We start from the raw sequence: 13,845 nt of genomic DNA on the forward strand, positions 1-13,845 counted from the left end.
GGTGTTCATGGCACAGAGCAAAGAGGAAGCACATTTTACCACAGGGGTGATCTCCAGCTGCAGCTAACTTTCTCCTAAAAAAGCCATTCCTTGAAAATAAAGATGCCACTCCTTGAAAATAAAGATGAAGTACAAAATTACATACTCACAGGATGTGTTTGTTTTTGTTTTTAAGCTTTTGTGAAGAGTAGAATGAGGAGAGGAGAGAAATTCCATTCGTTTGAAACTTCCTTTATCTCCTTTTTTCTCCCCATACTCCTGTCTTACCTTTCTTCCCTATTTTCCCCCATATTTTAATTTCTCTGACATTAGAATTTTCTGAAATTGTGACTACCCTGTTCTTGCCTAATATTATAAATAAAAAAATAAGGTATAAACCAAATCTGGATGTAACCAAGACTCCTGCAGTACCCTATGTTTCTGTTTTATCATCTCAGATATTGTTTATGGTCAGTGTCCAGTCCATAACAGATTTAATTTTTTTAGATTGAATGACTTAATTTTGTGAGTGAGATGGAATGCAAAACACTGTAGTGAATAACTTTCCAGATTGGTTTTATTGACATTTTTCCTGCCATGATCTGTTAGTGGAATTCTACAATGGCAGTAGCTCTTCTGTGTGCACCCATGCTGCTTTTGCTCACAGATCAGTGATCACGTGGGAATTAAGAAAGTGTTCTCAGTCTTCACAGTCATGGCTAATTTATATTAAATAGAAGTTTGTTAGACTTACAGGATGGTAATTTCCACCATCAGCTGCCTTCCCTCAGACCAATTTCTTCTAATATTGTTGCTGCCTCAGCTTCTTCAGGTCACAGGTTCTCCTGCAGAGAGAACTGACCACCACACTTCAAAGACCACCATGGACACCCCAGTAATTAAAGGAATAGGTTAATGTATCTTAATATAGCAAATAAATCTACATAGAGAACCATATGACATCATTGTTTTAAAATCTACTTTACTGCCAATAAAGTGGAAATTACACAAATCATTAACAAATCACAACACGTTTACTTCAGAAGTTTCCTTGTTCCTGTTGCGAAAGCCTCATCCTGTGTGAGCACTCCAGAACTGAGTGTGCCAAGCTCCCTGGTGGAACGTGGGCTGGCACTGCTGGAGTGTGAAACAGGAGCAGACCTGCCAGAGAGACCCTCCAAACATCACTTTCCAGATCTGCTGAGGCATTAAATAAATGAATTGCAGAATCAAAGAATGGATGAGGTGAGGAGGGGTTATCTACTCCACCCTGCTCAGAGCAGGATCAGCTACAGCAGGTTGCTCAGGACTGTGTCCAGCTGGGTTTTGAATATGCCCAAGGATGGAGACCCCACAGTCTCTATGAGCAGCCTTTTCTGACCATCCTGAAAATAGTGGAATGAAGTACATCCACTGGAGAGTCTGAAGAGAAAGAACTTCCCACTGTTGAGGATATTATCCTGAACTCCAGATAGAGACTGAATTCCCTGCTATCTTGTTGGCATTGAACAATCAATTTTTACTGTCTCAGCTTTCCTGGTAGACAAAGACTGCAAGGTGTCTGCAGTCAGTAAAAATTGAGAACAAAGGGAACCAGAGGGTGACAAGTTTGGTCTCTCTGAAGAGAGAACTGTTTCCAAAGGCATCATTGGTGATGTAGATACATGATTAGTATCCATAATAGTTATGTGGCCAGCTCATTTATTTCATTCAGCTACAGAGGTATTCTTCAACTGAGATGAGGGGTTGTAGGTCCAAAAATTCTAGCCTAAGGATGAGGCCGTGTTTTTATGTAATTTTTGAACTCGGCTAGAGACAAAAGGCCACTTTAATTTACTGTAGTGGTATAATTTTATTCTGCCAACCCTTATTTCCTGAGTCCTATTAAAGTATGAATTTTGTAGTCGTGCTATAAGAACTGGAAAAAAATTAAAACCAACAGCTTCTAACTGACCTTTCTTATTCCTTAGAAGAGCAGTGCCAGTGGATCCCATACAGCTCTTTAGTAATGAAAGCATTTCTTTTTTGGGATGGTGTGCTTTCATGTGCACTGTACTTAGCATAAACCTCTGTATGAAAACACACAGGTCATTTCACCCTTTGCTGTGCCTTGGCATTCCAGTTTCTAGGCAGATCAGTCTGGACTGTCTGCTGGGGGCACTGATCCCAAGGGACTCAGAGTTAAACTCTGCTTTTCTCTGGAAAGCAATGGACCTGTGGTGACACACAGCAAGGTCTGGTACCTAAACATGCCAGAAACTCTTTATTTAGGGAGACAGATACAATTTCTGCCTGTTCTCACACATCTACCCAGAGCTTTTCCTGTGCTTTTTCACTGGCCTGTGAACTGCTCGTATTTCACTGCCTCTTGCCTTCCTCACTTTGCTGAGAAGCTTTGCCTGCACAAGGATGCAGGATGCCTGATGCCTGCGTTAGGAGCCAGCATGCAGGACTTTGTGTGCCACTAGAGGACACATGGCTGCCTCAGCAGGCAATGTGCTTACCTGCCTACTTATTGACAAAAAGGAGAAAGATTGCCTTCCCCACTGAGCTTTTGTGCTTTTGGTACAGATTTATGCTTGAACACAAATTATCTGCGTTACAGACATGCCCTTTAGAAAATCTGTTTAAAAGAAGAGAAGGAGGGGAATATAATCTAGAAACAATCTCCAGTAATTGACAGGAATTGTCTTCTCAACAAAAAAAAAAGTCACTTGCATTAAATTAAAAAAACCCAAACCACAAAAATCTGAGTTTTAATCTCAAAACCATCAGCACAAGCAATAAAAGCAAACAAGTGGTGTCTTCTTTCTCCTACTTCATGCTTTCTTCATCAGTCATACAGATGTATGTGGTGCAGCAGAAATAATGCTGTGCTTAGAGAGTGAGAAGATTCAGGTTACTTAAAGAACTATAGTTCAGCATATGGAGATTCATGCAGAAAATATAAAAGCTACAACATAAGTTAAAATGCCCTAAAATACGTGAGCTGGATGCATTCACTAATTACAGATGTGTAATAAGCACAGTGACTTAGGTGTTCCCCAGAGAGGCTGCCACTGGAGTGTACCCCAGCACAGTGAAATGAGTGTCATCTCAGCCTGAGCTGGTCACAGGGCTGAGTCTCAGGATACAAAGCTTCTGGAAAAAAAGATTCATAGAGCATTTGAAACCCTTGGTCAAGGAGTTACGCAGTCTTTGCTGAAGTCTGTCTTGCAAGGTGAAATGTCAGGCACTTTGCTTTCAGTGCAACTGTGTGGGAAACTAGAGATGTGAGACTTCACTTGAAAATGAAGCAGTTATGGCTCAGACCATAACTGGGTGCTGCAAATACATGTGCATTGCTCAGTTACAAGAAAAATTCATGCTATGGATTTAACTTGGGTTAGCTGGACATTTGTGGAGTAATTCCTTTGCACAACTTGGAAGCTGGAACCAGCAGACAATTTGGATGAGGCCACCCTGCTTTGAAGCCTTTAAAGAGTTCAGCAGCACTCTGGGCAACAACAGAGCCATGTGCTTTGAAATGAATAAAGTGCTTATTTACCTGCTTGCTGTGGCATAGCACAGATGAGTCGATCCACGCAACTGTTCATTTGCATTATTCCTTTTTCTATTTAACAAAACGTTGTGCTCCTCAAATGACAAAACCAAACACCCAGGCATGATTCAAAAGTCAAATACAAGCAGAATCAGAAGTATATTTAAGCAGCACCTCTCACGCCGGATGAAGCAGTCACAGCTTCTCCTGCTGCTGCTGCAGAGAAGGATTTTCCCAGCTGTGGATTTTTTACAGGTGTGGATTTTCCAGCTGTGGATGTTCCCAGCTGTGGATGTTCCCAGGATTTTACAGCTGTGAGTTTCCCAGCTGTGAATTTTCCAGCTGTGGATGCTCCCAGCTGTGGATGCTCCCAGGATTTTCCAGCTGTGGGTTTCCCAGCTGTGGATGTTCCTAGCTGTGGATTTTCCCAGCTGTGGATGTTCCCAGCTGTGGATGTTCCCAGGATTTTCCAGCTGTGGATTTTTTACAGGTGTGGATGTTCCCAGGATTTCCCGGCTGTGGATGTTCCCAGCTGTGAATGCTCCCAGGATTTTCCAGCTGTGGGGTTCCCAGCTGTGGATGTTACCAGGATTTTACAGCTGTGAGTTTCCCAGCTGTGGATGTTCCCAGGATTTTCCAACTGTGGATGTTCCCAGCTGTGGATGTTCCCAGGATTTCCCAGCTGTGGATGTTCCCAGCTGTGTATTTCCCAGCTGTGCATGTTCCCAAGATTTCCCGGCTGTGGATGTTCCCAGGATTTTCCAGCTGTGAGTTTCCCAGCTGTGGATTTTTTACAGGTGTGGATTTTCCAGCTGTGAATGTTCCCAGGATTTTCCAGCTGCGGATGTTCCCAGGATTTCCCAGCTGTGGATGTTCCCAGCTGTGGATTTTTTACAGGTGTGGATGTTCCCAGCTGTGAATGTTCCCAGGATTTCCCAGCTGTGGATGTTCCCAGCTGTGGATGTTCCCAGGATTTCCCAGCTGTGGATGTCCCAGCGGCGCAGGGCGGTGCAGTGCGCGGAGCCGCCGCAGGAGGGCGCCGGGGCCCCGCCGTCAGCGCGCCGGGGCAGCGGCGAGTTCCCGGGATTTCCATGGAACAGGGAAAACACACAGCGAATTCCCTCTGCCTGCCTCCCCGAGCGGCTTTAACCTGCTTGGGACTGGGGAGAAAACAGCTCCGAGGTGCCAGGGCAGCATCGCCGGGAGGACGCGGCAGCGCGGGGATGATTTCCGCGCAGTTTTGGGAAGAACTGAAGCCGGCGAGCAGTGACAATGGATTTAAAGGGGCGATGCAAGCCAGAAATTTGGCCCGCTGGAAGGCCACAGGTACTGAAGAACATCCGTGTCTATGTCTACACTTCACTGCTGGATTCTTAAAAAAATCAGCTTGAATTTATTATGTTTACATAAAATATGCTGTACAAAGCCCTGTAAAATCAAGGTACAAATTCGTCCGTCAGCATCCAGGGACATGCTCTTTTGACTGGGAGTAACAGATATTACAAAAATCTAACAGAAAATGAATTTTATTTCAATGTCTAGGATTAAACGAACCTTTTGCCCTATTGACATACACCCCTCTGTAGCAGTCTGCTACAAGTAACCTGTCAGGCGATTTGATGGACTCAGTGATGCATTCACTCTCCAAGTGGGTATTTTAAAATACAATTTTTAACAACAACAGTATTGTACAAACCACTCATTTTTGTTCCATTCCCTAATGCCACTGCTAGCTAGGAAAACGAGACACTCCTAATCCAACCCCGTGGGAGCAGGACACCGTCTGCGTGGGAAAGCTCCCAGGGAAGAAGTTCGGGACAACAAACCCGGCTGAGCAGCGACAGCTGCACCGGGCACCGAGCGCGCCGCTGCCGGCGGTGTCCGTGTGTCCCCCGGCTCAGCTCAGCCCAGCCCAGCCCGGCTCGGCTCAGCCCAGCCCGGCTCGGCTCAGCCCAGCCCAGCCCGGCTCGGCTCAGCCCAGCCCAGCCCGGCTCAGCCCAGCCCGGCTCAGCCCAGCCCGGCTCAGCTCAGCCCAGCCCGGCTCGGCTCAGCCCAGCCCGGCTCAGCTCAGCCCGGCTCAGCCCATCGCAGCCCATCCAGCTCCTCCTGTGCAGGGACTCGCCCCCTGCCCTCCCAGCAACCCCGCTCTGCAGCGCTTTGCGCCCCTTTATGTTCCACGGTCATTTTTTCATTGCTGCGATTTCCCACATCCCCGTAAACTGCGACCCAGGGCCAGTTCATTTCAAGCCTGAGCTGAAGCCTGCTTCTCCCGGTTTACAATTCCCCCGCTCCCTTTTGGCCAAGAGCTGGCCAGAGTCGAACATGATGGCTTTTTTAAGGAAGGGAGCCGAGCGCTTTTCAGTAGCACCCAGCGGACACTTTCATTTTATTCACCCGCCCGCAATAGTCTGTTCGCTTTGCCCGGGCTTTAAAGCAGCACCTGGGACGCGGCGGCGCGCCCCGTTCCTGCCGGGTGCCCGCCCAGTCTCTTCACACCGGCCATCCCGAGCGGCGAGGCTGCGGCGGGGACCGGCCCTCCCTGCCCTGGCGCCGGGCCGGGCTCCTCGGGGCCGTGAGGGCTCGCACCGTGAGGGCTCTCGGGGCCGTGAGGGCTCGGACCGGGCCCGGAGCTCCCGGGCCGCCCCCGCCGCGACCCCGGGCCCGCCGCCCCGCCCGCCTCGGCCCCGCCTCCCGCCCGCGGCCGCCCGCCAATCGCAGCGCTCTCCGCCGGGGATGACCTCACTCCTTGCCTTCCCATTGGCTAGCTATATTAAGAAAGTCGCGAGCGCCTTTAAATAGCGGCGCCGGGCCGCAGCTTGCGGCAGTGGCTGTGCGGAGCCGGTGCTGTGCGGGTTTTTACCGTGAGGGCGAGAACCGGCGGCGACGCTTCCACCGCAAGGCTCCGGGGCTGGCGGCGCTCCCCTACGGCCGTAGCGCTCCCGTGAGGCAGGGCACGGCGGCGCGGTGCCGGTGAGCAAAGAGAGCAGGGCGCGCCCGCCTGCCTGCGCGCCCGCCTGCCGGCTCGCCACGGTGCCCTGTGAGAAGCGAGAGGGAGCGGGAGGCGGCGGCCGCGGCGAGGAGGGCGCTGCCATCGTCCTGCTGCACGGCAAGGCCAGCTTGGCGAGCCTGGCCATGGCTGCCATCCGCAAGAAGCTGGTGGTGGTGGGGGACGGTGCCTGTGGCAAGACTTGCCTCCTCATCGTCTTCAGCAAGGACGAGTTCCCCGAGGTCTACGTGCCCACCGTCTTCGAGAACTACGTGGCGGACATCGAGGTGGACGGCAAGCAGGTGGAGCTGGCCCTGTGGGACACGGCTGGCCAGGAGGACTATGACCGCCTGCGTCCCCTCTCCTACCCGGACACCGATGTCATCCTCATGTGCTTCTCTGTGGACAGCCCGGACTCGCTGGAGAACATCCCGGAGAAGTGGGTGCCCGAAGTCAAGCACTTCTGCCCCAACGTGCCCATCATCCTGGTGGCCAACAAGAAGGACCTGCGGAACGACGAGCACGTACGGAACGAGCTGGCCCGCATGAAGCAGGAGCCGGTGCGCACCGAGGACGGCCGGGCCATGGCCATCCGCATCCAGGCCTACGACTACCTGGAGTGCTCGGCCAAGACCAAGGAGGGCGTCCGGGAGGTCTTCGAGACTGCCACCCGGGCGGCCCTGCAGAAGCGCTACGGCACCCAGAACGGCTGCATCAACTGCTGCAAAGTGCTATAGGGCGTGTCTGGAGCGCGGCGCTGGGCTCAGCGCCCGGATCACCTGTTGGCAGGTGCAGAGGAGCCGGGTTACACACGCACACGGCACCCGCCTGTCCCCTCCCTAGGGACTGGCTGTGGACGGGCTGGGGGCTGAGGGAGGGAGCACGCTCCTCGAGCCTCGGCCGAAAAGGGTTGTGCTTGCTCAGCCGTGGGGACGGTGGGAGGGGGGGATTGCATGCCCTGAGTCTTGGGAATAAAGTGGGGAGAAGCCTTCTCCTACCACTGGCCCCTGCGAGTTAGTCGTGGACTCAACAACAAAAAGCTGCTGAGACTGGACTGAGCAAACGCTGCGCCCGGTTCTGCCCCTTCGCCAACACCTGCTGCTCCCGGGCAGCCTCCTCTCTTTTGCAAGAGGAGGGCGGTGGAGCTGAGATGCTCGAAGGGACTTCTGCCTCCTGCCTGCATGTGCCTCCAGCCAGGCGAGCTGGGGAAAGGGGCTGCCTCTCCCAGGCTGCCCGCAGCATCCTTGCTTCTCCCTCACGTGTTTCAGCCTGAGCCTGACCTGCTGTGGAAATTAGTGCCCTGAAGACCGAGACTGGGAGGGGAGGGAAGGGTCATCCCAAGCGAAGCCTGTATATATGTTACCTTTTTTGTCTTGTGCAAACTGGGGGAGTGCAGGGGGTGCTTATTTAAAGTGAGGTGGGGAGGGGGTGCCCAGGTGGGACTTGTGTTGTGCAAAGGAACTTGCCCTGAGTGACTGATGCCGGCTGATAACAGGAGCCATGAACTGACTCCAGCTGCAGAAGCCACCAGGCCAGAAAGTAAAGCTGAACTGTCCTGCTTGCTGGATATCCACCTCCTGACAGATGAGGCAGGGTGAGCAAGGGGATGATATTGCCATATTATGATTTTGGTGCCTGCTCCTTACTTTTAATGTTGTCTCCTGCAAGTGTGTTGATTTGGGTTTATTTAAAAGTTTATTTTCAAAAGATGTTACTTTGCACAACTCGGTGGATTTTTTTATGTTTAAATTAAACACTCAATGCACTCATCATCTGCATACAACACTGTAGCATTGGAAACATTCTTACTCAGTAACCTCATCTGGGTCTTGTTCAAAACTGATTTCAACACAAGACAAAATAAAACCACTGTATATTTTTGCCTTGGAAAAAAAAAATGGGTGAAAGCACTGTTACTTATGCAGTGAGTACATCAGACTTTAGTACTAAGGGCAGTTTAAAGAATCAAGGTTTATTTAAAACTTATTTTCACGAGGTGGCCAACCTGGGTGAAAATAATTTTCTGTTTCTCTGGTTCAGAGAACAAATGTATCCATTTATGTTTGTTTACTTTTCTCCCTCTTCCCTCAACAGTGGTACTGAGACTGTTTTTAATAAACTGACATGGCAAAAACTGAGATGTATATGATGTTTACATAAAACTATAGTGTATGCAGTTTTTTATGTAAAGTATTAAAAGATTCTATGCTGACACTTGTGAGAGCAGTGTTGTGATTCATGGAGACAGTCCTCTGCTTGCAGCAGTACACCTGGGTAGAGCTGAACTAGACCAGAGTTTGCCCCTTGCCTACACTTGCTTTTATTTGGCTTTTCTCCACTGGGTGAAATACCTGTCTGGCAGCTTTTAGAGGATGGTGGTTTTAATTCCCTTTGGGGGAGCTGCTTCCTTAGTTTTTTTTCCTGTGTGTGGCATATGGAAATGTACTCAAAAGTCAAGGTGGTGACTAATCATCCTTGTTGTGGGTGAGCACGGGCAGCCTCTGTGGCTGTGCTCGGGCTCCCAGTGAGCTGGTGTTGCAGCAGAACAGGCACAAAACTGAAAAATAGCACCGGCAGTGAGGATTACCTTTCAAGGAAATATTTAGATAAAAGCAGTTTTTATTAGTGGTCTCCCCTTTGCTTGAAGTGTGCCCTGCCCCATGCCCTGCTTGCTGCAGCAGGGCATGGGGCAAACACTGCTCTCTGTTGAGCCAGGAGTCTCCAGAGCTGCCTGGATGGATTTCCCAATTGCTGGCCTCATTAATTCCCATGGCAGCCTGAGAACTCTGGGCCTGTGTCAGGGATGCCCAGCAGAGCACTGAGCCTGTCCCTTCCCTCTTTGCCTGGGCAGGTGCCCAAGGCCCTGGGCTGCTGCCTGTGGCTTTGCCTCCTGGCAGGAAGAGGTGGCCTCATGCAAAATGTGATTGTTGCTGAACAGTAAGACCTATGCCCAAAGTGCTGATGGCTCCTGTTTTTTTTTTTCCCTGGAAAAACTTCCTTGGATACCTTCAAGTGAAATCTCAGAACAGGTTTCTATTTTCATAAATCTTCTCCACTACTTTTGCAGAGATGTGAGAAGAGAGTTGAGCTTTTTCTGGTTTTGACCTATGAATATCTGCTAGGCTACATATAGTTCAGAAATGTTAACAAATACCAAAGCAAGGAGAACACATGGCGTGGCTTTTGCTCATTTACTCACAGAGGGCTGAAAGTGATGGGGCTTTTCAGGCAGACTGACACAGAAATAACAGGTTCCTTGTTCAACACCTGGGAAGTCAATCAGCCATAATGTGAAAATGCTGGAGTACATGCTCAGTCCATGCTGTGAGTTTATTACACTGTTTCCTACAATCCTTAACAAAAGGCAGACACATTTACACATAGCCAATTTAACGAGGATTTCTTGAAAGGTACAGAAGTCCTGGGTTTTGGATATCCTTTTCAATTCTCCTGATACTCAAATTTCAGTTTCAGTTCTCTGGACAGTCAGTGTGTGAGTTTCTTATCTTCAGTTTGAGAACGCTAAAATCAAACATCCTTTGAAAGAGATCTCAGTTTTGGATGCTTAAAGGACCATGGCCAAAGGGGCCCTCATTCTTGCAGGGGGACTCAAACCCCAGCTCTGTGCAGAGTAACACTCTTACACCTGATGCCAGCCATTGATGTTATACCTTCTCATTAAAATGATTGCAATAGCTGAAAACCTTATCAATTCAGTTAGACTGCAGCAATAACTAATCTTCTCAAAACCCCAAAGGAGAAAGCATTAATATTTGTATTTTAAACTCCTTGTTGTGGGTGAGCACGGGCAGCCTCTGTGGCTGTGCTCGGGCTCCCAGTGAGCTGGTGTTGCAGCAGAACAGGCACAAAACTGAAAAATAACACCGGCAGTGAGGATTACCTTTCAAGGAAATATTTAGATAAAAGCAGTTTTTATTAGTGGTCTCCCCTTTGCTTGAAGTGTGCCCTGCCCCATGCCCTGCTTGCTGCAGCAGGGCATGGGGCAAACACTGCTCTCTGTTGAGGCTGGAGTCTCCAGAGCTGCCTGGATGGATTTCCCAATTGCTGGCCTCATTAATTCCCATGGCAGCCTGAGAACTCTGGGCCTGTGTCAGGGATGCCCAGCAGAGCACTGAGCCTGTCCCTTCCCTCTTTGCCTGGGCAGGTGCCCAAGGCCCTGGGCTGCTGCCTGTGGCTTTGCCTCCTGGCAGGAAGAGGTAGCCTCATGCAAAATGTGATTGCTGCTGAACAGTAAGACCTCTGCCCCAAGTGCTGATGGCTCCTGTTTTTTTTTCCCCTGGAAAAACTTCCTTGGATACCTTCAAGTGAAATCTCAGAACAGGTTTCTATTTTCATAAATCTTCTCCACTACTTTTGCAGAGATGTGAGAAGAGAGTTGAGCTTTTTCTGGTTTTGACCTATGAATATCTGCTAGGCTACATATAGTTCAGAAATGTTAACAAATACCAAAGCAAGGAGAACACATGGCGTGGCTTTTGCTCATTTACTCACAGAGGGCTGAAAGTGATGGGGCTTTTCAGGCAGACTGACACAGAAATAACAGGTTCCTTGTTCAACACCTGGGAAGTCAATCAGCCATAATGTGAAAATGCTGGAGTACATGCTCAGTCCATGCTGTGAGTTTATTACACTGTTTCCTACAATCCTTAACAAAAGGCAGACACATTTACACATAGCCAATTTAACGAGGATTTCTTGAAAGGTACAGAAGTCCTGGGTTTTGGATATCCTTTTCAATTCTCCTGATACTCAAATTTCAGTTTCAGTTCTCTGGACAGTCAGTGTGTGAGTTTCTTATCTTCAGTTTGAGAACGCTAAAATCAAACATCCTTTGAAAGAGATCTCAGTTTTGGATGCTTAAAGGACCATGGCCAAAGGGGCCCTCATTCTTGCAGGGGGACTCAAACCCCAGCTCTGTGCAGAGTAACACTCTTACACCTGATGCCAGCCATTGATGTTATACCTTCTCATTAAAATGATTGCAATAGCTGAAAACCTTATCAATTCAGTTAGACTGCAGCAATAACTAATCTTCTCAAAACCCCAAAGGAGAAAGCATTAATATTTGTATTTTAAACACTGGGAAATGGGTTAGCATTGCATCCCTGTATAATTAACTATACCAATATTTTCCACTGAGGTGCTTACAAGGTAATTACATTCATTATTTCCAATTGGATCTTTGCCCAAGTCAGGGATACTGCCTCTGGCCCAAGGGAGAAAAGCTGCAAGAAAGCACATTTTGGTTTTAACCAAGCATGACCTTTAACTGAGCTGCTTGTGAAGCTGAATAAGCCACCAGGGTGAGGTCACTGTGGGAGTCCACCCATTGGGGTCAGATGGTGGGATCAGAGCTCTAACGTAACTCCTTTGCTTTGTGTCACATTGCTGGGCTTGCTTTGGTGGAGGGGAAACAAGGTGTGGCACATCCCACCCTTCGTGACTCAGACACCGGCCAGGGCCAGGCTGTCACCCCACAGTGTGAGAGTGTCACACTGACCAACTCCACCCATGACCAACTCCATCCATCTGACACCCAGAGAGGGTCAGGCTGTCACCCCACAGTGAGAGTGTCACACTGACCAACTCCACCCATGACCAACTGCATCCACCTGACACCCAGACAGGGCCAGGCTGTCACCCCACAGTGAGAGTGTCACACTGACCAACTCCATCTGACACCCGGACAGGTCCAGGCTGTCACCCCACAGTGAGAGTGTCACACTGACCAACTCCACCCCACAGCTGCATCCCCCCAGGTGTACCCAGAGGATCTTGCACCTTTGGGGTCAGGCAGGCTCCTGAGCTCAGAGCAGGTGCCTGACAACCTACACCCCGTATTCAGACAGAGGATTGGTTTCATCTGGACCTCCCCTTGCTTATCTTCATCTGGTCCCCTAATTCATATTCATCTGAGCCCTGTCTGTCTGCTGTAACCTTTTGGCAGGAGAAGCAGTGATGCTGAGCAAGTCAGAGCATCAAAGGAAGGTCGACCATTGACTCACCTCACAGTCCTGTGCACACTGCTGGGCACAGAGGCTTTTGCCAGCTGTGTCCACACATTACACAGATGAGTAAGTTGAGGAAGATTGTACCTTCACTTATTCTGTTCAAGATGAGTTCAGCTTCTGCTAAAGTTGTTTCTTCTCATGCGAACCCTGTGATGGTGCTGTCACATCCTTAGCATCAAACTCTGGAAATGTAGGGGCACCTTGCTGAAAGGCCCACTCATCATCTCCATCATTCTCCATTCAAGAGAGGAGACCACTTGTGCACTCCCACAAGGTTCCCAGGCTGAACCCTCTGGCAGTGTGAGGGTCTCTTGTCAGGGCAGACTGAAGATGAAGCCACCCAGGGAAGGTCAGAACCACCTTTTGCTCCTTTTTCACTTTTTACCCACAGCAGCTGTAAGTAGCCCTTGCATGATCAAATAGAGAATCTCTGTGTGGAAAGCACACTCCATAGGGTATGTCAAACACAGAATAAGTCATCTTTGGTGGGAGAAAGAAGTAATTAAATCTCCTTGGTACTTCTGGCAGAATATTTGTTGAAGCACTTGTTATGCATTGGAATTAGGCTCTTTATGCTTGCAAGTTTTTTTAACCCTCACATAACTCCAGGGGGGTTGCACAAGTGCAATTGCAGACGTAAAGGCAATGTCCTCTTAATGGCTTTCTGGGTTCGCAACAATAAATTAGTTTAGCTTAATTTGCCTTACATTATGTTGTACGGGTTACAAATCTTTTTTTGCAGCTCACTATGATGCCTTAAGTTTTAGCTTTCATATTTTTCAGATTCTGTACTGCATTAGTATATAACTCTGAACTTCATATAAAGTGTTAGCAAGTTCTCTTCACAGTTTAGTCACACAAACCAATCCTTTTCAGCCCAAGAACCAAGGACACCATTACAGCTTCAGGCCCAAAAAGTTTAAACAAGAGCAAATTGAGGAGAGCAATCTGGGAGGATGGGACTTCATAATCTGAAGCTGTAATTGGATAATTAATCCCAATATGTAAATGGACACACTTATAAAAGTGTGAAAGTGTGTGACCCGCTGTCGATCTTGGGTCCATCTTGGGCGCAGCCTCAGCCAGGCTCTTGTACTGCCCAGGGTGTACCTTTGAAGGCCCTTTAATAAATACCTACTTTATTCCCTTAACACTGTCTAGCCTCTGTTCTAGGTAGCCTCTCAAGACATCAAGTAAAGATGTGACACAAACTCCTGCAGTAAAAGAAATAAAAAAAAAATTACTGTAAGGGACTCCACAAGTATATTACTTGAATCACTGTCACTAACAGTAATTCAGTCACAGAT

General features: G+C 48.7%; 1 protein-coding gene across 1 annotated transcript; it reads left to right on the forward strand.

The window, feature by feature from the left end:
• The first annotated feature begins 6,345 nt into the window (after positions 1 to 6,345).
• Positions 6,346 to 8,718, forward strand: RHOB (ras homolog family member B). The gene has a single exon (XM_039721609.1). The coding sequence runs from the start codon at positions 6,653 to 6,655 to the stop codon at positions 7,241 to 7,243; it is 591 nt and encodes a 196-aa protein (XP_039577543.1). The 5' UTR covers positions 6,346 to 6,652; the 3' UTR covers positions 7,244 to 8,718.
• Positions 8,719 to 13,845: the final 5,127 nt, after the last annotated feature.

Source organism: Passer montanus, unplaced genomic scaffold (assembly GCF_014805655.1).
Source record: "Passer montanus isolate IOZ18808 unplaced genomic scaffold, ASM1480565v1 scaffold46, whole genome shotgun sequence".
Lineage (NCBI taxonomy): Eukaryota > Metazoa > Chordata > Aves > Passeriformes > Passeridae > Passer > Passer montanus.